General features: G+C 37.7%; 2 protein-coding genes across 6 annotated transcripts in view; one reads left to right on the top strand and one right to left on the bottom strand.

Annotated features, from left to right (window-relative positions):
- The window catches only part of LOC309621385 (uncharacterized protein), a 255,120-nt gene that overhangs the window by 144,332 nt on the left and 86,315 nt on the right, over window positions 1-24,473 (top strand). The window lies entirely within an intron of this gene.
- On the bottom strand, window positions 3,020-17,209 carry AGTR2 (angiotensin II receptor type 2). 4 transcript variants are annotated; one of them, XM_082408894.1, is made up of 3 exons: window positions 12,395-17,209; window positions 10,547-10,608; window positions 3,020-9,274 (listed from the first exon to the last, which is right to left on the bottom strand). In XM_082408894.1, exon 3 carries the CDS (start codon window positions 9,233-9,235, stop codon window positions 8,147-8,149), a length of 1,089 nt encoding a protein of 362 aa, XP_082265020.1. In that variant the 5' UTR covers window positions 9,236-9,274; window positions 10,547-10,608; window positions 12,395-17,209; the 3' UTR covers window positions 3,020-8,146. The 4 variants fall into 4 exon arrangements, with proteins under 4 accessions (XP_082265020.1, XP_082265017.1, XP_082265018.1 ...); XM_082408891.1 differs by having other exon boundaries at window positions 10,547-17,209; XM_082408892.1 differs by having other exon boundaries at window positions 3,020-10,608; window positions 10,759-17,209.

The raw sequence follows: 24,473 nt of genomic DNA, 5'->3' as shown, positions 1-24,473 counted from the left end.
ATCTGATACAGCAGCTGCAAATGGAATCTGCTCCTGGTTTGGCTTGCGATAATCCACTCTTATTCTCCAAAATCGATCTGTGTTCTGCACAGGACAAATATGTGAGTTGAATGGGGAGGTATTGGGAATCACCACCCCTGTTTATCTCACGTCCTTGATCATAACACTAATCTCTGCAACCCCTCCAGCAATGCAGTGTTGCTTTTCGTTTACTATTTTTCTAGGTAGAGGTGTTGCTTCCTCTTAGTCTTTCACACCATAAGGGAACTACAGGTCAGGGAACCAATGTGAGGCTGCTGAGTATATCTATTCAAATTATGCATTTTGGAACTGGAGGAATAATCACGTGATGAATTTGGGGGCTCACTGTGCCGACTGTGAGATAGACTGGAGCTAAAACTCCACTGATCACCTGACCTCTGTCTGTGGATCACAGTGACCTTTTGGGTCTTGTGGAGTTAGTGTCAGTTTAGAGTCAGTGTCTAGTAGTCCCCAAAAGGTTTGATTATTTCCTTTTTCCCAATGCACAGTTACCCTGCTAAAAGACCACAGACACTTTTATGAGAGGCTGGAAGAAAGATAACAGTATAAATATTTCGTAGTGTGCTGAGGTCCTTCCTCAAGAATCATAGCCTTCCCTTCGTTTTGGGTCTGTAAACTGGCTCAATACTATGAATTAATTTTGGGGGGGCATGACTCTTTGTTTTTATGATTCAGGTTAGACATTTGTTCACTTGAACTAGAACTTTCCTGCTTGTATGGATTAAGTAAGAATTAAGAAAGTTTCCTATCCTTTTCACTTCTAGGAACACCATGATCAACTAGCCAATGCCACAGGTCTGTGCTAGTCAGACTATTCTGACTCCTTCTTTGACTATACTGTCCATTGTGGTAACAATACTCACCTTGCCTTTGGCAGTTGAGTGCTGCCACTTGGTCCCTGCCACCCCAGAATTCAATTACTCCCATTGCATTTAGGTTTCCCAATTGAAAAATGCAGTTCCCACTGTATGTTCTGGCCTAAAGAGAAGAGCAAGCACAGAGCTCTTCAAGGATGTCAGGGTTCAGGTCACAAATTTATATCTCATTGTATTGGTAAAAGATGTCTCTTCTGGACCCTCCCAGGGTGGGTGAGTAGATCTAAAATGACAAATCCACTTTAAAATTCCTATTTCTCTAAAACTTTGAATTCCTTCCTCTACATTAGACCAAGGTAGGTCCAGCATTTCTAACTTGCTCACTTTGGTCTGCCTTTTGGTCCATGTTTTAGCCAACCAACCAAACTGTCAGAGCCTTTTCTAACTCTCCAACCTGTAACATTAAATGCAGAATCTTTGATTAGTGAGCATGTATCAATAAATTTGGGCTGATCCAACTTTATATTCCTTCCACCATTATCCCACACCTTTGATATCCATTCCTACCCATTTTCTCTAGACATCTGTCTGCATAAGATAGAAAACTCAAGTAGTTCTTTTGGAGTAGAGTGCACCTCCCCATGGGTCACAGTTTGTGTCTCACCTTTAGAGTCCTGCTGGAACTTGAATCTAGTTACAGAACTAGAAGCAACGATTGGTGATGGAGTGGGTCCTGAGGAGACTCAGAATTCTTTTGCATGGCAACTACCTCAGGAGAAGCCATTACGGTTTCCTCAGGTAATGCTGGATTAATCCCCTCAAATGGGGGTAAAGAGGCTGCTACCACTGAGGGTGGAGAGGCTTCTTCCACTGGCAAAGAATACTTGTCAGAATTTAGGGGCTCAGTGTCCTCAGCTTCATCAGGGTCTTCCCACACATCCCCATTCCAATTTACAGGATGTCATTCTTTCGCAATCAATGCCCTCATGTTAAACCACAGACCATGTGAGACTGGGAGTTCAATTTGCATTGTAATTTAACCAACTGCAGGAAGAGATACTGCATTTGATTTTCCCTTGAACTGGGAATTCAAATCTCTGAGCTCATTTTTTGCTTTCCCCACTTTGTCCGGCAACATCAGATCTTCCTCTTCTTAAAAGGTCATCAGTCCTATCAGATTAGAACTCTATCCTTATGACTTCATTTAACCTTAATGACTTCCTAAAAGCTCTACTCCAAATATAATCACATTCAGGGTTGGGGCTTCAGCATGTGAATTTTGGGAGACACAATTCAGTTTATAACAATAGATAATAGCATACTCAATGAGACCATTTCAAATTATTATCCACAAATATTTCAAGTTGTTAAGACATCAAGAAACACTACAGTGGATTTGTTGTTGTTGTTGTTATAGGAATGATCGCTTCAGTGGTAATGAGTGTAGAGCAAGTAGGGATCCATTTTTCAGAGAAAAGGCTACAACTGGAAATTTGAGGGCTTGGCAATGGTCTGGTGGTTCCAGGCAACTGGAACTGTGTCAACTGTATCCCATACATATTGGTATATTGACCTCGGGAATTTTTTGGGAAGAGGCAATTGGCAAAGGGGCCTTCTGAGAGGAAGGGAATCAAGTACTAGACCCTTTTTCTAAGAAGTTCAAAGTTATTGCAGTATATCTTATGCCCTGAGGTGTCGCTTACTAATGTGATCGTTCAAGAAGCAACATCAGTTTTACTACCCACCCCCTCTGCCAACCAGGGGTACTCATTTTTATTGAGAAGAAGTTTGAACTGTGACTTCAGCTGCATATGAGAGCTTCATTTAAGAAAGGAGAGGGGGCTTCCCTGGTGGCGCAGTGGTTGAGAATCTGCCTGCCAATGCAGGGGACACGGGTTCGAGCCCTGGTCTGGGAAGATCCCACATGCCGCGGAGCGACTGGGCCCGTGAGCCACAATTACTGAGCCTGCGCGTCTGGAGCCTGTGCTCCGCAACAAGAGAGGCCGCGATAATGAGAGGCCCGCGCACCGCGATGAAGAGTGGCCCCCACTTGCCGCAACTAGAGAAAGCCCTCGCACAGAAACGAAGACCCAACACAGCCATAAATAAATAAATAAATAAATAAACCTAAAGTTTAAAAAAAAAAAAAAAAAAGAAAGAAAGGAGAGGATTGGTTCCTGGTGTCAGGGAGGAATAAATTTTTCTCTACTCTTCTAGGTTCTTCTGGCTGGTCTAAGAATTAAATTGACATGAGTAGGTTAACATGAGAAAATCAAACAAAAGTTTAATAACATGTATATATGAGAGAGACCCAGGAAAACTGAGTAACTTGCCAAAATAGCTGAAGCCGTCGCCTTAAGTATCATCTTCAGCTAAAGACAAAAGGGGATGTTGGGAATAGGGGTTTGGGACTTCAAAGGGAAGGAAGGCAATTTATATGGAGATGGAAAAGCAAATGTTTGGTAAATAAATGTATGCTGGGCCAGGCAGAGACAGTGGGAGACAGAGAGGAATTGTAACAAACAGACTTTGCTAGGTTCCTCCCTGTCTACACACCTAGTTCATATTATAGTTATCTATGGTAATATCTCCCTTCTGGAACAGGTCCTATATCTACATTCTTTAGGCATTTAGGGGGAAGGTCAAAGTTTCTTTCTGAGTTTTTTGGGCCTTGATTGTTCTCAGCTCAAAATAATCATCTGCATGCCAAAGAGACATTTTGAGGTGGCAAGTTTTGCTCCCCTATGCTGGTATGGCATGTTCCTCCTGCTGGATTTCTGTTGATCCCTCCTGGCTCCATGAAGATGCCAAAACAAATAAAGATGTGTTTGAGACATTGTCTACTGTGGCATGCATCGTATATAGGTGAGTGTAACACTGGAAGAAGAAGCTTCCTTTTTCTTTCTCTTACACTCTATCAGATGGCTTGTGTAGATCACTTGGAAACTCCTTAATGTGTACAGGAGTCTGTACCAGTCTGAACTGGTACCAGTCAGTCTGGAACAGTCTGAACCATCTGTTCTTATGTGGACCAACTGATATATAATGTAGTAGAAACAGCTGCAGAAAGTGGGCGAGAAGTCTTATCAGATTTTCCAATATTTTCTCCCACTAGGCAATAGTAACCGGGTTTGATCTCTTGGATTGTTTAAAGCCCTGAAGATTTGGGACTTATCATAGGAAAGGAAGACCCAACAAGGGAAGAAACAATATTTTCCAGTAAACCAGTTGGGAGTTTGGGATCAAAATATTTTAAATATTAAGAAAAATGTACCACAGGATGATGAAGGATATATCCATTAGATAATAGATGAAAAGAGAAAGAAATATGGATATGGATAAAGAAAGAGATTTTATATATATATATATATATAATATACATATATATACAGTATCCATATATATATTCACACAGTATACACAGTATCTGTCTATCTACCTATCTATGTCTATATGTATATTTATAATTTTACCTCATGCAACTAACAGTCATTATGTCTGTGGCTAATTTTTATCCATACAGTTAAATTTTTCAACGAGAAAGTGTTGATTCTTAATAAGAAATACATATAAATTATTTTTAATTTTAAAAAGAATGCTCTCTTCCTAGAAGAAAGAATTTCAAAAAGAAAGAATTCTCATTCTGAGGATGTTAACCCTTTGTAGGTATGTTTGTGTAAGTGAGAGTCAATGTTTAGAAGGCTATTCAACTCATCTGTAGGCCACTGGTTTTTTGCAGGGAAAGTGATTATTTTTTGTGATAGCATATGGATTTCTGTTACTTTATGTGAATCATCATTGTTGATGTAATTCATCTAGGAGTTAACAAAATAATTAAGTGCTACATTTTCCTTATTATCTCAATCCATTCTTGCTTCAGTCACCTGGTTAATTCAGCTTGTCAAGTTTGGATCTTTCTTTTGTTGATATGTGAGGCCAGCAAACAGTTTCCCACTCTCAGATCCCTGTGGATAAAAAAAAAAGAAGAAAAGTCAAAATAGAATGTGCTTTCCTTCAGATTGTCCTCTCATTTTGCTACAGACCTCAAAAGATCAGAAAAAAAAAAGGGATTTTTCCAAAACATTTTATTTAGCAGATCTAATTTAGGGATATAAAATGTAACAATAATTAATACTTGGCTTTCCATAATAAAAATATATATGTTTTGCAAATTGTGAGAGATGAATTTCTCTGGTAATCCTGTATAATCTTATTTCACAGAGCTGGCATTTGTGTCAACATTTTTGTTCCTCAAAAGAAATGTTTGAGGTGTCAGTCTTGCTTTGTGTATGGGGGTAGAGGGGGCAGCAGCGGGAGCAGGGGGTAGTGGTTACTTCATGTAGTTCTGTAGAGCATGGAGCACAAGAAAAGGGCATTGGAGAACCAGGAAGAAAGCCTCATCAATTTGCCTCCTCTCTTTTTCTCCATACGTGCAAATATACCACCTGTCCAGTGCTCTAGTATTGCCGTGGTCAGGGACATACAAGCAGTGTGGTTTGGGGGGAAAGTTGAAGGACTGAGCAAGACTGTCTCTGAAATATCTGCTTGGTAGCCTAAGATTCATTTAAACTACTAAATACCTCTATTAGGATTACCCAGATCATTGGTCAGAGGCAAACTTAAAGATGAATAGGGACTCATTTGTGCCTCAGTTTCCTTATATGTAAAATGAGAATAATTGAGTCGTTGTGGGAATAAAATGGGATAATAAAATACTTATAGTAGTATATATCATATAGTGCTCACAGAATCATAGCTATTATTATTATGCGGTTCTTGGGCGTTATGTGGGTGAGGTGAATAAAGGTGGAGCCATGGAAAGGAAAGGGGATTAGGTAATACCTGGAAATGATACAAACAAAATGAGAAGAATACAGTTTCATTTGCTATCTGAGAAACTTACCTGAAGTTTACATTTTCAAAGAAAAAAGAGGACATTTATACCTTTGTATACCCCTGCAATCAGAGTTCACATGTTTGTGTACCATCTTCTTAAATGACATTTCTTCTTAGTCCCAGGAAAGAGCACTGGAGTCCAAGCCTCAGAGAATTACTTAGGGCTCAATACTGGGCACCTAAGGAAGTGGAGGCCAGGCTTAAAATCCCAAGAACTAGAGAAATAATTCTTTTCATTAAGGGAACTCCCAGGGGAGGGAGGTTTGTATTATAATTAGTATAATCATTGTTATCCTGGTAGAGGAACCGACATGAGCTAATGTTGGAAGCTGAGTAGGTGTTCGTCAATTGAATGAGAGACCCTGAGGGCGGGGTGATTGGAGGGGTGTTCAGGAAGAGAGAGTTGTGTGAGCCAAAGCAGACAAGCGTGAGCGAGCATTAGGCTTGAAAAAAAGCAGTTTAAGTCCTTTTGTGATGCTTGAACATAGAATGCAAGAGAGAGATGGCAAAGAGAAAAAAAGCCAGCGAGGCAGGGAAGAATCAGATTTCCGGTGGTCTTGTAGACTGTAACAAGAAATCTGGATTTTCCTTTTATAATTAATAAGGCTTTATGGCTGAAGACTCAAGAGCGGGAGACTAGAAGAGTATAGCAAGAAGCCAGATAAGGAATGATGGGGGCTGAAACTAAGAAATATCAGTGGGGACTGTAAGGAAGATAAGGATACAAGAGAAGGTAAGAATCCATAAGTGGAGGTAGTTACAATAAAAAAGTAAAGCACACATGATCTTCCAATTAAAGATTTTATTTATATGAGATGTTTTACAAAATTATTTAAAATATGAAGTCATGTTTGCTTATACATTTAGCTATTTGTTTTTATTGATAATAATAGATTACATGAAATTAGGACTTTCCCAGAAAGTGGAGCCAGAGTATTTTTGGATCTATAGCCCTGGAATCTGGCAAAGACACCAAGCTTCTGTAACTTTATTTCTACCTCAGAGGTCAGTATTGGTCTAGGAAGGTCCTAGATAACCTGATATAATATGGGGCTGGTGCAGAATGAAATCTCTAACTTCTAAAATTAGGATTCATACTCTAAGTTAACTCTAGGTACCTCACTCAGTTTCAGGCACTCCTCAAACTTAGGAGTTCTAATAGTGTTGAAAGGAGATCTATGGACCAGTGATTGGTATAGAAGAGTTCCACAGAATTCTATAAATTCTGGAACAAGCAGTATCCATAGGTATAGGTTAAGTCTACCCCATGGTCTATATTTTCAAAGCCACATTGCATTGCCCTGACAGGTAGGTTTGTTGTGTGACACCAAATGTGTCATTTGCTGGATCTCTTTGTCCTCCTTGGGTGTCAAAATTCCATTTTGACATAATCTTTTCCTATGCCCATTAAGGGTTTATTACAAAGTAAAGAGTTAAATAAGCCACCCAGATATTTTGGGAAGCAACCCAGAACCAAAGCATCAATAATAAAACTCAAGTCAACTTCCTATATATCAAAGCACCACATCCCAAAGGTCAAGGATGTAAAACATGACCTTTACATTTTATACACTAAACACTGTTTAGTTATTTTCAAAAAATTATCAGAGAACATAGAAACCTTCAAACAGTAGTTAGATAGAAAATGGATAGAAAGTTTAAAACGTGTTTATTCAGACTTTAGTGAACAGTCAAATATTTGTTTATTGCAAATCTATGTTATTATACATTTTACTTCCTATAACTGTAAATAAAAGCTAAAATGTAGGAGTACATGTGATCTAATCTATATTCCTAACCCTACTCAATAAGTAGCTATATCTTAAATACAGACTTATGCTCAAGCGAAATATAAAAGGATTATTATTTATAATATAAAGTAGAAGGCAAATGCCTAGAGCCTGAATAACTGGTACCAATCTATTGTAGTATACTGCACCTAGAAGTGCTCATTTCTTTTAGTGTAATGTCTTGTAAATAATGTAATGAGTTAAAAGACCGGCCTTGGTTCAAGAGGAAAGCTTGATGAAAATGGATCTAAGAACCAATAAAAACTCCAGCATATCTCAAGGAGAAATCTGAAACCCCAAATCATCATTCATAACTTCCTATTAATTATAATTTGAGATAAATCCCCAGTTACTTCTTGGTTATGGATACATTTCCCCAGTGACAGTCTTGTACAGATAGACCAGAAAAAAAAAAAGCTGGGCAATTCTTGAAAGTCACTGGAGGATAAAACTTAGAGTTACATTTGGTTTCCTGTTCTAGAAGAGTGAGAGAAGATTACATCAAGGAGAAAAACTTGTTATTTTCCTAAAGCCATTAAAAGATAATTCAGGGAGATCTCAAACCAAGTAACCATGTTGATAACATGCATTCCACTCTCATGTTTAAGACACAAAGGTCTCCATTTCTCTAAGGGAACTGCTTTTTCGGCATGACACACTCTCTCTCTTGCCTTGGAGCCAAGTAATTGGAACCCTAAACACACGGCGGAGCTTCTGTTGGAACCGGTTTCCAACAAAACAATACAAAAAGGGATTAATGCAGCTGTTGGTGAATCCCAGGAGGATGGCAAAAGGAAGTGCCAGGTCAATGACTGCTATAACTTCACAGCTATTAATGACACCCATCCAGGCCAGAGCATCCAGGAAGGTCAGAACATGGAAGGGAAGCCAACAGATGATGAACGCCAGAACAACAGCAGCTGCCATCTTCAGAACTTGGTCACGAGTTATTCTGTTCTTCCCATAGCTGTTGGTCTTCAGTAGGTGTTTTCTGATTCCAAAATAGCATGTTGCTATGAATATTAAAGGGATAATAAAACCAAGGATATTTTTCATTAAGGCAATCCCAGCTGACCATTGGGCATATTTCTCAGGTGGGAAAGCCATGATGCAAGCATTCACTCCTAAATATTCAATTGTTCTGACATCTCGGAAGTAAAATGTTGGCAATGAGGACAGACAGGCCATACACCAAACAAGTGGAACTATATAAGATGCTTGCCAGGGATTTCTTCTTTGAGACAGAAAGGGGTAGATGACAGATTGGTACCTATCAACACTCATGCAGGTGATAAAAAAAATGCTTGCAAACATGTTCAGGGTCAAGAAAGAACCAAAAACTTTGCACATTACAGGTCCAAAGAGCCAGTCATATCTGTAAGAATAATAGGTTGCCCAGAGAGGAAGAGTAGCCAAAAGCAGTAAGTCAGCCACAGCCAGGTTGAAGATGTAAATGCTGGAAACCTTTTTAGGACCCTTTTGACAACAAAACAGTGTAACCACTATAGTATTGACAAGAAATCCAACCACAAAAATAATGTAGTAGAGAATAGGAATTGCATCTAAATGCTTATCTGATGGCTTATGTGAGCAGTTAAAGGTAGACTCATTGCCAGAAATGTTCACAAGTCCGACGTGAAGACTGCTGGTAATGTTTCTGCTTATGGTGGCAAGGGTGAAGTTGTCCTTCATATTGATTGAAATGTCAGCAGCTCCTAATTCTTACACCTTCTGGGGAAAAAAAAACAACAAAAAAAACCAACAAAAACCTCTCAGAGCACATACAGAATTTAGGACATCATCAAGTCATTAGCATTTTAAAAGTTTGTTGAAAGCAAAAAATGGTGGATGGTTATAGACAATGTTGGGAAACGGAAGCATGCCTTATGAAATAAGAATGGATTTTACTTCTTGAAGAAGAAAAGAGAGTTTTCTCAATAATACCAAGAAGTTAAAAGACATTCTAGCATCAAGACTGAAAATTCTGAACAAAACTACATTTTGCCCATCTTTTCTATTATGTTGTGAAAAGGTTTAAAGAAAATTAATATTTCAAAAGGTTAGCCAGAATAGGAAACGCGTGAAACAAGAAGGAACTAAGAAATAAGACAAGTTAGCATTTCAAAAACACTTAAGCACATATCTCACTCTATATACTTTCTAGAAACCACACTGCTGCCTGCTATTGCGTAGAGAAATGCCTTATTCAAGTAACTAATTATATACAAATCATTCCAGCAATGGAAAATATAAGTAACATAAACTATGGAAAAAATAAGTAAGTGTACAAAAGATTGAAAGAGAATATGCAAAAAGGAACATATTGGGATGGGGGATTATGGTTGGTTTTTACTGATTAAAAATAATTCCTTTAGTTCTACTTTTCGATTTTTTTCACAATAATAATATAATTACGAGGTAGTTATGGGATATGTGCATATTTTTAAAAGCCCCCATCACATTTTAATAGAGACTATTACTTTTACATATAGATACTTAAGTTTAATCCATTTAAAAGAAAATCTATTTTCTTTTTCAATTAGGAAAAGAAAAAGAAAAAAATAGCCAAATCTGATTTAAGGTCAAATAGAAAAAGTTATATTGCTCAATGAAATAAGAATTGAATATCAATGATTAATCATGATATAATTGTATCATTTTTTCCTTTGCTATTCTAGTTTAACACAACTAAGTAGTAACAGTGCTACTTGGCTCTCAAATGTTTTGATCAATATTCAGGTTTTTGTGATACTGTTAGTTTTAGTAGCAACTTTATTTTAAAACAAAAGAAAATTAGCTGAAGATAAACACAGTAAAGGAACAACTATTGCTTTAGATAGTTTCAAAACACAGATAAATAAACTACTCAGTGAAAATGTAATCAGCAAAGAATCTCCTAATAAACAGCAAACTTACAATTTTTGTCTAAAGCTTATTCTTTCATAATCTTGACCTAACAAATTAACATGAAAGAATCTAAAATAAACCCACTTGAAGACTTACTGGTTGTTGGAGTTTAAAGCTTAGTTATCATAAATCAGCTTGCCTAGTTCCTAAGTGCACCCCTGTAAGAGAAACAGCAGTTAAATAATTTAGGAGTTTTGCAAAATAGTGTTAAAATACAGGAAAAAGGAAAAGTTCATCCATAAAAAATATTTTCATTTAATGTATGTTCTACTTTCCAAACAGAGTATATATAAATTGTGCAGACCTACCTTAAAAATTCAGGCTGAAGAATGCTTTTAATTCTGTGCTTATTCGTTCCCTTAGACTCGGGGACGTAATAGCACCAGATCTCTGGTTTCCTTCTTATATGTTCGGTCTGTCCACTGGGAGCCTTCAACCTACATAATTCTAGGGCTGACTTATGAACACTTGCCAGCTTTCCAGAGTTTTTTTTTTTTTTTTTTTTTTTTGGCTGCAAAACATTAATCTGAAATTCTCACTGTCTCCAATCATAACAGCTCATTCAAATAAATCTCAAACAAAAAAATGAAGTTTCCACAAATGTGTTAGAGAATTTTGAAGTCAGTGGCTTACTTTAAAAGAAGAATATAATTATTTGCAGAATTTTCTCTTTCTTTTACCCTGATACTGGCATTCTAAAATGAGTTAAGGAGTGGAGACTAGGGAATTTATTCTAGTAGTAGAGTCTTTGTCCATCAGCATCTTTCGCAACCTTCATTACTTTTTGAAAAATTTACCCCTGCTTATTAAAGAACAGCAGCAACTTTACTTGAAGTCTAAAATTTCTCCCTTGCTTTAAGCAATTTTTGTTGGCTTGTTGCTGGAGAGGTGGTGATAGTAGGGATATAATTCTCATGTCTTCTAAAAGAAGTATTAACATGTAGCATCTCCTTTCATGGGTCTCTGTCATATTTGCAGTTTAAATACAAAGCACACAGGGTGAGAAGGATTAGGCAGCTACTGCAGCCTAGATCACAATTGTTTTTCTTTTTGTGGGAGTGGGGGTGATTAGCCTTACACAATAACTCTAGTAGAAGCAGGAGTGACAAAAAGAAGAAAGTTAAGTACATAAGAAGTGATAATACCAGCTGACAATAAACGCCATGTGCCCAATACTGTGCCAAGTGCTTTTTACTCTATACTTTAATGGAGAGGCAATATAGCACACTGGTATGGACATGGCCTCTGGGTTCCAACTGCCTGGTTCACAAGCTCAGCTATACCACTTGCTAATTCCATGACCGTGGCCAAGTTACTTTCCTTCTTCATGTCTTAGTTTTCTCATCTGAGAAATGGGGGTGATGTTAATTACCTGCATCATGGAGTTATAAAAATTAAGTGAGCTTATATATATAAAGTGCTTAAAACCGTGCCTAGTACATGATAGATGATGCTATTATAGGCTATTAATATTACTTCCATTTTAAAAATCAGGAAACTAGGGCTCACAGAGTTTAAATAACTTTTCTGAAGTCACATAGCTATTAAATAAGAACATTTGAATTCAAACTAAGGCACTCTAAAAGTCAGAGCTGACGCTCTTAACCTCCACACTACAGGAGGGAGCATTAGCTGGTCCTTTAATCTCACCCTTTGTCCTAGCAAAGAGAAAACATGCAACATTTACAAAAAGTCCCTGCTGACCATTCATAAGCTGTTACAGAGCATTAAAGAAGGGAGAAAGAGTTTGAAGATTGTTATGTGGGAGAAAATATTTTTCTTCATTTTATTCCCAAAATGGACACCACAGGTAGGTGAAATGTGTGACTAGTTTACTACAGTGAGGACAGAAAACCAGAGAACCCAGGACACTTACATGGGTATAAAGGATTCCAGTTATTTCTCCTGATCATATTTTTCTGAGAGCAGTAAGAGTACACCTACCCGGGCTGCAGGCTGCGGGCTGCAGGTGGAGGACGAGGGCAGGCAGGCTCTGAGGAAGTAGCTGGGGACCTAAGTAACGGTCTGGCAGAAGGAGCGCAACGAAGAAGGGAGGGTGGGTGACGGAAGACAAAATTACAAATGACATGATACAAAACAGATGGCTTTTGACATTTGTCTGTTTCTCCGTTCATCTTGAAGTCAATCCTGTAGTGCACAGGCAGATGGGACCAGCAAGAAGAGGTCACCATTGCCTGAAAAATATAGTAGGATTCAAAGGTTTGCACAATACCATTTTACTGTTTCTTTCGGTAGACTGAACATGAAGCAAATGCTCCTAATATACAGACACAGCATTTTATGAAATCTCAAAATATTTGCTTCCTATGCTCTGGACAGATTCAGGTTGAGACTCTGTCCAAATGATGGAAAACTGATGTTTGGGAAACAAATGAGCGGGCACATATGGTTATCGGCAGGAGAGTTGAAATGGGAACTGGTTTCACTCTTTGTTTAAGCCTGGTTTCTCCCTCTATTTTGAATGTTTGTTTTTACCACGTAAAGGGGAATTTTCCAGGCCAGAGCCTCCTGAGTGGTCACGATGGGTCAGATTCCCACCCTGCTCTATTTCTAGCCCCCTCTCATGCCCCTTTTAAAGAAATAGCCAGGAGGTGAGCTATAAACTTTTGAGAACAAACTGCAGGCTCGCCTCTGGGAGACCTAGCCTTGAACACCCCCGACGAGCAGGGGACCTTGTCTAGAGATTTTGTCCTTCATTACAGTAAGTTCTGACGTAAATAAAGTTTAAAGAGGCACACATTTCCCAGAAGATTAAGAGGACATTTACTCTGTTTCTTTATAATCTTAGGAGTAAAAATTTTCACCGGTCAAACAAAAACTATGTAACTGAAGGGAAATAAGGAAAAAAAAAAGCAAAAAAAGAAAAAAGGAAAAGCAAAGGAATAATAATATTGACACCACTTGAAGTGAGAAATATAGCATATTATTGATTCAGTAAAGAACTCCAAGTTGAGCCAACAATGTAAATACACTTGAGAGTCAAATAAATGTCAGTCATGGGAAGCAGTACAACACAAAAAATTCACTCTCCTGGGGGCAGAGGGTAATTTTTCTGCTGGAAGATTGACTTTAAAAGCCCCAGGTCATTTGAATAAATTATGCAGCTCTTCAGGACAAGTGCAGCTTGGCTAGCAGAATTAAACAATGGTAAATCACATTGAATTAATTTTTTTCTAGTGAATACCTTTTATTTATTGTGAGATTACTTAACGCTAAGTTTTAAAAAAAAAAAAGATGCTCTTGAGAGGAATTTCTCCTCTGCTAAAAATCTCAGGAAAAAATCTTATTTGTCCCTCTTACCCCGACTCACACTTTTTTTTTTTTTTTTTTTGGCTGCACTGCCCGGCATGTGGGATCTTAGTTCCCTGAACCCTCACCCCCTGCATTGGAAGCTCGGAGTCTTAACCACTGGAAGTCCCCAGATGAGGTTTTGAAGGAGAAAATAAACTATTAAATGCAAAAGTCTGGATATACATGCCCTGGTTATAAAGGTGAGGATTAGAGGTGCAGATCATGAAATGATTAAATGTATATCGGCCTTCCTTTTTAGTTTGTTTTTCAGTCACCTCTCTGAGTTCCTGTCCAGAACAGTAGCATTTCCACTTTTCCCAACTTCAACACCCACACACACACACACACACACACACACACACACACGTACCACCCCCGCCCCCATTACCCACATATATACTTAACACTAATCTTTTTTCAATTCAGTTACCATAGGGAAGCCTTACTTGAATTGCCACTGGACTTTTCCAAACCTGGGGGCCCCTGAAAGGAGGAGAGTTAAGAGGATTGCCTTGTTGATATGTCCTTGCAGATTATTTTTGTGCCTGTCTTTAGTTTCCAATATAATGAGAACAAGAATGTCAGGTTGAAAACAAGTGGGAAAAAACAATAAGGACTTCTAATCAGAAATAACAATTAGATTGCACAGCCTAAAACCAGCCTAAAAATTCAGTAAAATGGCCAATATGAGTGATTGTTTGTATCAAATTAACTGACTGCCTAGGCATCACATAAAGAGTGAGTGAGAGGACTATTAAATCAGTTAACAAGTGGAATCCATGCAGTGAAATGAATGGATGTCTGACTCAGTACATTCCTGAGACCAGTTCCTTCCAGCTGAATCTGGTCCCAAAAACGTAAGGAGAAGGAAGAGTTCCAATTTCCCTTTACCCCAAAGGCATTTGCAGGCCTGAGCATCATGTTCAGAGCAGGATCTCACAAAAGGCACCCTAGTTCTACCAAATAGCATCTCAATATATGTAACCCAACTGTTGGAAAAATAAACAATTAAAAATAGTCTATATTTTTGACTCATATTCAAAATATCAGCTAACTGATATGACATTTTCTCCTATTTATCTGACTAAATTGATTATGTAGGGTATCACAATATGCCACTCCAAAGTATGCCACTTTGGCATAAGGATTATTTTGAGCTAAAGAAGATTGAGAAGAAGCAGATACAAGAAAAGCTCTCTGCCTTCCCCCTATTTGCCTAAAAGCAGGACATAAATTTGTAAACGTGTCTCCCTTTCCTTTACCAAGAAGGACAGAATTCTTAATGAATAGGAGAAAACTTTAGACTCTGTCGGCCCAGAGATGGACACCAAGAAGAATCTACATAACAAGTCTTACTAAATAATCTTTATCTTCCATTAATTTCCCCCATATACAGTTGACCCTTGAACAAGTCAGGGGTTTTGGGGCATCAACCCCCGGGGAATTGGAAATCCATGTGTAACTTTACAATGGGTCCTCCATACCCGCAGTTGCAAGTCGGCAGATTCAACCAACAGGGGATGGTATACTGTAGGAAGAATTTATTGAAAAAAATCTGCGTATAACTGGACGCTTGCCTTTCAAACCCATGTTGTTCAAGGGTCAACTGTATTGGGTTGGCCAAAAAGTTCCTTTGGGTTTTTTCCATAGCATCTTACCTTCCCACAGTTTGCCACTAAAAATGTAAACCCCCTTTCGTTTGTCTTGTCAGTTCTCTACAATTTAATTGTTCTTTTATTAAGATGCTATATAAGCCCAAGTTCTGACCACCCCTTTGAGTTACTCATGACTGAGTTCTCCCACCCAAATGCAGAATGTGTATGTTCATAAACTGTTTTTTTTTCTACTTAATCTGTCTTTTATCAGTGAATTTTGCAGTCCCAGCCACTGAACCTAAGTGGGTAATTTTTTTTCTACTACGATTAGTTTGATTAAATTATCCAAAATGGCCAGTTAATTAAATTGAACAAACCAACCAGTTGTCTTATCAAGCTTTAAATATCACTGTTAGGTAACGAGGATGTTTTGAGGGATATGTGTTCAGGTTGGATCTCTCATAGGGCAGTGGATCAACAAATCATTAAGTCTAGGGTTTGGTCCTCAGGCTTGAGGTCCAGAGACTGAATTTTCTCAGGATACCCAGGTTTTCAGCAATAAACTTGTGCCAACAAAATTCTTACAAAACTGATGTACCACCTTGACTGCTAATGTTTTCATTTATAATAAGGATATACTGTTTTGCAATGACCATAAAGCTGTATTCTTTATCTAAAGCACTCTATCTTCTTCACAATATCAATAGAGGGGGGAAATCTGGCTTGGTGACTAGGCAAATCAGACCAGGAAAGCTGGTAACTGGGAGAATATTTCACTTCAGCTCTGGGAAATTCTATAGCAGGGATTATCATTCTCAAAGCCAGATTGATGATTCCCCCAAACCATTCTCTCCACTAGCTTTGCCTCTCTGAACCCTAATTTCTGGTAGCCACCCAATTCTATCGATACATTATTTTAAGTGTTACTATTACTGATGAAGCTATAGTCACGTCCCTGCTCCAGGCAGCCTAGAAGACATTAAAGCTGTTGTTTGATTAATTAGACAAACAAAGTTGGAGGATGGGCAAGGGTTGGGGGAGGGGAAGCAATGCCCCACTCTTTGTGTCTACAACAAAGATAGAGGGAAAGGGGGGGATAGCATCTCTCCAAAACTGGCCATCAGTTCACAGAGAATAATAAAAACAGATGGTTATTTGGCTTTGTTTGAGGGGCTCATTTGCCCCAACCTCTTCCTCAGGCCCCTAAAAAACCAGAAAAACAGCAAGCTGATGTACAACTTTGGGCATATTTCACTTTTGGGGTATAAAATGATCTAAGATTAGAAGATAGAGGAAGATGACAGGAAGTTTGGGGGTGGGGTTCTGGGAGGATTCTGGGGTCTTAATTCCAAGGAAGTGAAAACAGGAGACTTATCATTGGGAATTCTGAGACTGCTTGAGCTTTTAGACATTTATCCTGCAGATATTTGGATTCATGGTGTTCAACACAGATTTGTAAAATCTATAACTGAAAGCAGAATTTTTATTGTAAATAATTTTCAATGTATCCCCAAAGACACTAGTTCATTTTCAGATATCTAGAAGTTGATAGAATTCTTTACGATTATGTTATTGCACATTATTTCAGTATTCACACCCATGTTTTATATTGGTCCTATTTTACATGTCACACAATTGAAATTATTCAGCTTCCATTTATTTTTAAAAATTGAGACATAACTCACATACCATAAAATTTACCCTTTTAAAACATACAATTCAGTGGTTTTTAGTATATTCACAACGTTGTGCACCTATCGCCACTATATAATTCCAGTAGATTTTCATCACCTCTAAAAGAAACCTGATACCCATTAGCAGTAGCTCCCCATTCCCCGCCTCCCCTGCTTTTATTCTCCTTTTACGTTGAGCTTAAAAAAGTGAGCTGTAAAAAAAGAAAAAAAAAAAAGTGAGCTGTAGCCTAGAAATTCCAAAAGACATTGTCGAGAGAAAAAGATAATAATACGTAAATGAATGAACTTCAAGAACAAATTGCATTACTATTTTCATTGTGCTTTAGTTATTTTCAGTGGCATGTTCAGTGAACATTTAGTACTGTTAGTGTAAGTCTACTTCCCCTCAACTGTATACATTCTTGGTGAGTTATTTGTACTGAACTCCCAGTCAGAAAGTTTGGCGTTAATGCAAAAAATAAATGTCATGTAAATAGCCTCCAAGGTTGATTCCATCTGAAGGTCCCCAACCTTTTTATGAAGAGAAGTCACTTTTCATTTCCCCAGACATGAAGTCCCCTGGGGTTGTTAGGGAGGTGCTGACATTAAAGAACGTGAGTAGAGTACAGCAGAGGGCACCAGGCACTGTGCTGGGTACTAGACGCACATTTCACGTGTACTTCTCAATGATCCCGAGAGACTGTTATCATCCTCGTTTTCTAAATGAGGAGAAATTAGGAGACTGAAGTACAAAGAGGTTAAATAACTTGCCCAAGGTCAAACAGCTAGTAAATTATAGAACTGATGCTCAAACCCCAACCATTATTTCTCATATACCATTCTGTTAAATATGAGGTACAAGGTGAATTAATTTCCCCAATTCAAGTGGAACTTTTAAGCATTCTGGGAATCTCTGGGTAAAAGTCAATTTAAAAATGTTTTAAAAGCAGGATAGCTCAGCAAAAGAGAATAATTGGTAAATATGATATACTTAGGGCAAATCTCAGAGGCAAAATGTTGTAAAAGGAAGATTTTTCTTTTCAGAATCTTAAAGGTAAATTCCTGTAGCTAAGATGAAGTCACTAAGATGAAAAGAGCTTGAATTGCAGCGGTTTAGGTCTTTGTTTATATAATTTAATTGACTGTACAAATCTCCTCAGAGTACTGGAAAAGCTTTTAAAAGAAATCTAAAACTGTATAAATATATAAAATAAAGGACAATGCATACACAACTTGTCCTACACTTTCAAAATAAATTTTTTAAATCAGATTGTAAATTTCTAAAAATGTCTAATTTTCCCCTTGAAATTTTGCCAGATACTCTGAGAAGTTCCAGGCCCTGCAGGCACACAGACTTAGTATCCTAAGATACTAATAGAGTCAAAGAGAAATGCGAGCTCCATTAAATACTGAGCTAGCTAACCTAATAATGCCTTCCCACTGCACAAGACAGCAAACTCTAGGCAGGAAAGGACAGTAGAGGAGGCGGGTGAGGAGGATCCAAGTTCATTGCTTCAGCTGTTAAAAAGTAAATCTTTGAGAATAATTAACTGATTTGGGCCAGTAGGTTAATTACAGCAGTCCTGTGCTCGTTTGGAGGTTCAAGCGTGGAAGCTAGAGAGGAGAATGGTCCTCCTCTCTCTGGGAAGGAAGCACATGGAGAATGAAGGAATGAAAGGATTATCTCCTTCACCAGCCAACTGGGCCAAATATGGTCAGTACTGGAAAAGTTGGATTCAATATTTTATAATGCTAAACCTCTGAGTGCTCATGTAGGATACTGTTGACATTATCCACACCAATTTTATAGCCTGAGCTTCATTAAAGCACTCATTCTTTCAACAAACATTTTTTCGAGGCCTAGCATGTACCAGGCCTTGGGCCAAGTGCTGGAACTACAGAGATAAATAAAACTTGCCCCCTGGTTTCCAGGAGCTTCCAGTCTAATTTATTTCAAAGAATAAACTTTTCGTAACAATTTTTTCTCTTTCTGACTTTGTGAATATGGACAAGCCTTAGGGGGAGTTTTTAGGATAAGGAGATGAGCAAGGAGGAAAAGTAATGAGGTTCACCCATCCTCTGGAGTGTTTTCTACTAGGAGAGGGGAGTGAAAGCAGAATCTTTCAGAATCCACAGTAGACTGGTGGCTATTGGGAGACTGATGCTGGTACTATATTGCCACTTGTCACTGGCAGAGTCCAATCTCTCTGTCTCTGTCTCTCTCTGCCAGCCCCTTTCTTCTCATTGCCCTTCCTCTTCCTCTCTCATTTTTCAGCAATTCATCTTAGCATTTTGTCCTTGTTACTATTTTTTAACTTGTGTTGGACAGACTGAAATGACAAACGTATTTTTCCACATTACATATTCAAAGTGATAGGCATGCCATGGCCATCACTGGTCTCAAGGACCAGACAGTTCAAATGGTTAGATAAACAACATATGGATCATGTGGACAGATCAAAGTAATAATGTGACTGATTGTCACAGAGGCTAATCTAGAAGAAACAGTACAGTTGTGCTTTAGGTTTATAAGATCATTCCAAATGGACCTAAGCATCCAGCTGCTGATGACTCTATGTTCAAAGATTAAAAACAAATTGGATAAAGAGTGTTTTGAAATATCTTACACCAAATACACTTTAGAAGATTTTGAATGCATCAATCTATTTTCACCCACATTTAGTCATATAGCACAGTAGTTAAAAACACAAGCCCTGGAGTAAGATGGACCTGGGTTTGGTCCCTGTTCTACCATTTGTTAGCTGTGTAACCTTGGATAACTTACTTCTCATCTCTGAGTTCCAGTTTCCTTGTCTGAGTTATTGTAAGTATTAAATGAATTAATGTATATAGCATTTAGTATGGTACCTGGAATATAGTATATTCAATTAATATTTGCCATTTTGATTAAACTACTGTTATTATTTCTCAGAAGCCAGTCAAATAAGTTGTGCACTATATTACTCTGTGTTGTCATTTTATACCAAAACAAGATAAATGTAGTTTTGTGTAAGATAGATGACAGCAGAAATAAAATGTTTTCTGGAGATTAAGTGATTTGTAACATAAGAAGAATAATAGTACTTCCTCACAGGTAGTTGTGAGGATCCTGTGAAATAACATATGTAGAATACACAGAGCAGTCGCTTAAGTGGTACCATTTATGTACATTTTTGCTATTGTTGCTGCTGCTGTTGTTACTATGATGATGTTTAAAATTAATAACTATTATTATTAAGCATTCATTACTATCGTTATTCATAATTATCTAAAACTGCCTAAGCTGTTTCTGGTCATGCTCTTTGACTTCTAAACAAAGTAATGAACTAAAGTGTGGCCTAGTAATGACTAATGAAGAATTTAGAATGAAAGCCACAGCTTATGTAGACAATATATAAATAAATGTCAGATCATGTCACTCCTCTGTTCAAAAGTTCCCAGTGGCTTCTCCTCTCTCAACATGGTTTACAAGGCCTCTCATGATATAATCTGCACCCCTCCCAACCCACATACACATCACCATCACCACTACTTCTAAGACCTTAGCTCCTACCTCTTTCTGCTGGTTTACTCCACTCCAGTCACACTGGCTTCCTTGGTATGTAGCTAGTCCCCAAGCACATTCTGCACTCAAGGTCATCAAAAATGCTATCCCCACTATGTGGCATTCTCTTTCCCTAGATAGTCACATGACCTTTTCACTCACTTTTCTTAGATCTCTGCTCAAATGTCATCTTATTAAAGAAGCTTTCCAATCCCTCCCTATCTCCCATACCCTGCTTTATGTTACGTTATAGCCCTTATCACCATCTGACATAGCATTCACACACACACATGCATACACATATGTAATAATATTTTGTTTACTGACTTTCTTCTTATGCAGGAAAGTAATCTCTATTAATAAAAACTTTGCCTCTTTAGTTCACTGATGTAAACTTTGGTCCTAGAGCCAAATCTGACACAAAATAGGAGCTCAATAAATGTTTGTTGAGTGAGCAACTGTCACTTAAACAAATTTGCTCTTTAATTAGAAGTGCTTTTTATTAGTATGAAACAGAGGACCAGATGGAAAATTTTCATATCAATTACACCTAGATTTCTGACAACTCTCCATTCAAAAATGTATCCCCAAAATGGATTTTTTTTATAACTGGAGTAGATCTAAAGATTGCTTTCCTGTTGGTTTTCACTGTTGTTGTTCCTAAGTTCAAAATAATACCACCTTTTTATGGCAAACATTTGTCACCATTGGCTTTGATATATTAACATTTCAAAGTCTATTTAAAGTCATGTAATTGAAATGCAATCTGAAGCTTTCTTTTGCTAAATAAATTCATCAGGTGTAGGACACAGAGCTTTATTTGTACTATTCGAATTTTAGAAAATTTCATACCAAGTACAATATTAAAACGGGATTTCAATTATTCAACTACTAATAAATGAAATAAAACCTTATATTATGAGCTGTTTGACAAAATTCCTAATTGTTATTACTAAGGAAAATTGCTTAATATCTAAGCCCCAAGGCAGAATCCAACCAAATAATTTCTAAACTACAGTATTTTTTCATCTGATGTTGAATATAAAAGCCAAGGACTTCCATCAACTCACTTATTCCTTCAAAAAGCATTTCTTGGGCATCTATTTTTATGCCTTAGACACTGTGCTAAGCTCTAGAGTGTGATACAAAAATGACCAAGAAAGTCTCAGCCCTTAGAAGCAAGTCTAAATTGATTGAGTAAGGTTAATAGAAATTTCAGCATTCAACATGCATGCAAAGTATAGAAGGAACAGTAATTCTCTTTGGGCAAAAGTTTCAAAGAGGGAGTAACTTCCATCAGGGAGAGAAAAGGGAAGAAAGGAATTTAAACATAAGGATGCAAAGGTGGGGAGGTACAAACTGAGATGGACTTTTGAAGGAATGAGAAGACATTTGTTGGAACAGGGTGTAGGCCACTGTTTTTCAAACTAAGATCTGATTATCAACTGCTTTGCTTGTTAGAAACTCAAATTCCTAGGGGCCACTGCCAGATTTCAAGAGATATGGCCCAAGAATCTGTGGTTTTTAATGAGCTTCTGACCTGATTCTGATGCACATTAAATGTAAGAACCAGATGTATGGCAGGGGTGGTGGTTAGAGGAGAGAAGAAAAAGTAAGAGTAGAGAACAATAAGGCTAGAAGATACATGTCAAAGCATTATTGTAAAAGACTTTATAACCCTACTATGGAGTTTAGATTTAATCTACTGATAGTGGGTAAATTTTAAGCAGAAAATTAGCATAATTAGGTCCTTTTAAAAAAGAAATGGTCATACAACCATGGGCAGGATAAATGGGTGTGAAAGAAATTAGAGCTATGCAGACCTGTTAGGATGTTTGGTGTAAAATTCCATACTCTGTGCTCCTTGCCAACCTCAAATATGACTTGAAATTCACTGTCAAAGAAAAGTTTGAAAAAACAAACTATGGTCATGGCATGTTCAGAATTTGTTGTTTGGTTTGATGAAAAGGTTTGTTAGGTTAATAATCCACCTGCTTTCCCTTCCTAAAAATGTCTGACATTTTCACCTGTTATGCTGCAGTCTATAGAAAAGCAGTGTTGACCTGTGGAAATAAATTGATTTTAGTTTGCATCTGGATTTATTTTGCAAACACAATCGACCACTAACTTCTGATGTACATTTTCTATTGATGGCTCTATCAGGCTAATTACTTTAACAGGCTCTCTCAAATCTCCTCATAATTTTTCCAAATTACCATGAGTCTAGTATATTTCTAACCAAATGTCCACTTGTAACTAACTTTTATTTTCTCCTGTATTTTCAACCTGTGTGAAGGTACCTCTGTGAAGTTTGAGAGAAACAGTTTACTTTTCCTCTCTAGACAGATCCAGTTCTACCATCTAAAGTTCTCAGATTTTGCATTTATGAGGCTCCTTTTAAAGAGTATTGTTCAGGGTTGTTACTCAATAAAAGAGTTAACCATCATGGTTACTTCTATTCACACACACACGTGAAATTTTCGATTATGCTAATTAATTGAGATATTAATAATACTGTTAATAATAACTGTGTTAATAATAGCTACCATTTCTTCAGTACTTACTATGTGTTAGGAACTGTACTAAGTAAGCACGTTACAAGTACCATTATTTTTCATGTAACCCTCATAACAACACTTTGGGGTAGGAACTATTGAGTCCCACTTTACAGGAAAGTGGGACAATTTGAGAAATGTCACTCAGCTGATAAGTGACAAACACAAGACTGGCATTCAGGTCTGCTTGCCTCAAGAAGTGACATTCGTGACCCTCATGCTGCACCATCTTGGCTCAGGTTAACTGTATTCAGTTTCTGTTATGGATATATTGCTATGCTAATGAGTTATTACAATGTTTTTTCCATTCGACTGTTCTAAGATATCAAAAGGTCTTGTGATCCTGACTTCCAAAGGTCCAGGGATTAAGAATTACCCTTGAGACTACCATGGCCTATTATGAGTTATTCTCCATAAGTATATGCAGATTTTAATTTCCTGTAAGTGTCCTAAATTGCTACATGCATGTGTTCTTTCTCTAGGGATACCCTATGTCAAAAGTAAAAGCCTGCTCCCCTCCCCACTTCAAATTGCTGCTGACATGGAGAATTCTCTAAGGGAACCATAGTCCACACTGATAGCATCTCATAATTCAGACTATTAGGGAAAGAGATAGTAGATTTTGGATGCCAGTCTTAGCCATAGGGATTTTGAGCATCTACTTTTCCTCATCATAATAGTAACAGTAAAAATACTTTACATTAATTGTTTTTTATTTTTTAACATCTTCACTGGGGTATAATTGCTTTACAATGGTGTGTTAGTTTCTGCCTTATAACAAAGTGAATCAGCTATACATATACATATATCCCCATATCGCCTCCCTCTTGCGTCTCCCTCCCATCCTCCCTATCCGAACCCTCTAGGCGGTCACAAAGCACCAAGCTGATCTCCCTGTGCTATGCGGCTGCTTCCCGCTAGCTATCTATTTTACATTTGGTAGTGTATATATGTCCATGCCACTCTCTCACTTCTTCCCAGCTTACCTTTCCCCCTCCCCATGTCCTCAAGTTCATTCTCTATGTCTGCGTCTTTATTCCTGTCCTGCCCCTAGGTTCGTCAGAACCAATTTTTTTTTTTTTTAGATTCCATATATATGTGTCAGCATACGGTATTTGTTTTTCTCTTTCTGAGTTACTTCACTCTGTATGACAGACTCTAGGTCCATCCACCTCACTACAAATAACTCAGTTTCGTTTCTTTTTATGGCTGAGTAATATTCCATTGTATATATGTGCCACATCTTCTTTGTCCATTCATCTGTCGATGGACACTTAGGTTGCTTCCATGTGCTGGCTATTGTAAATAGAGCTGCAATGAACATTTTGGTACATGACTCTTTTT

The sequence above is a fragment of the Balaenoptera borealis genome (genome assembly GCF_965194805.1).
Source record: "Balaenoptera borealis genome assembly, contig: HAP1_SCAFFOLD_375, whole genome shotgun sequence".
NCBI classification, from domain to species: domain Eukaryota; kingdom Metazoa; phylum Chordata; class Mammalia; order Artiodactyla; family Balaenopteridae; genus Balaenoptera; species Balaenoptera borealis.
The sequence above is the reverse complement of the archived record's forward strand: the minus strand, read 5'-3'. Positions and strand labels throughout refer to the sequence as shown.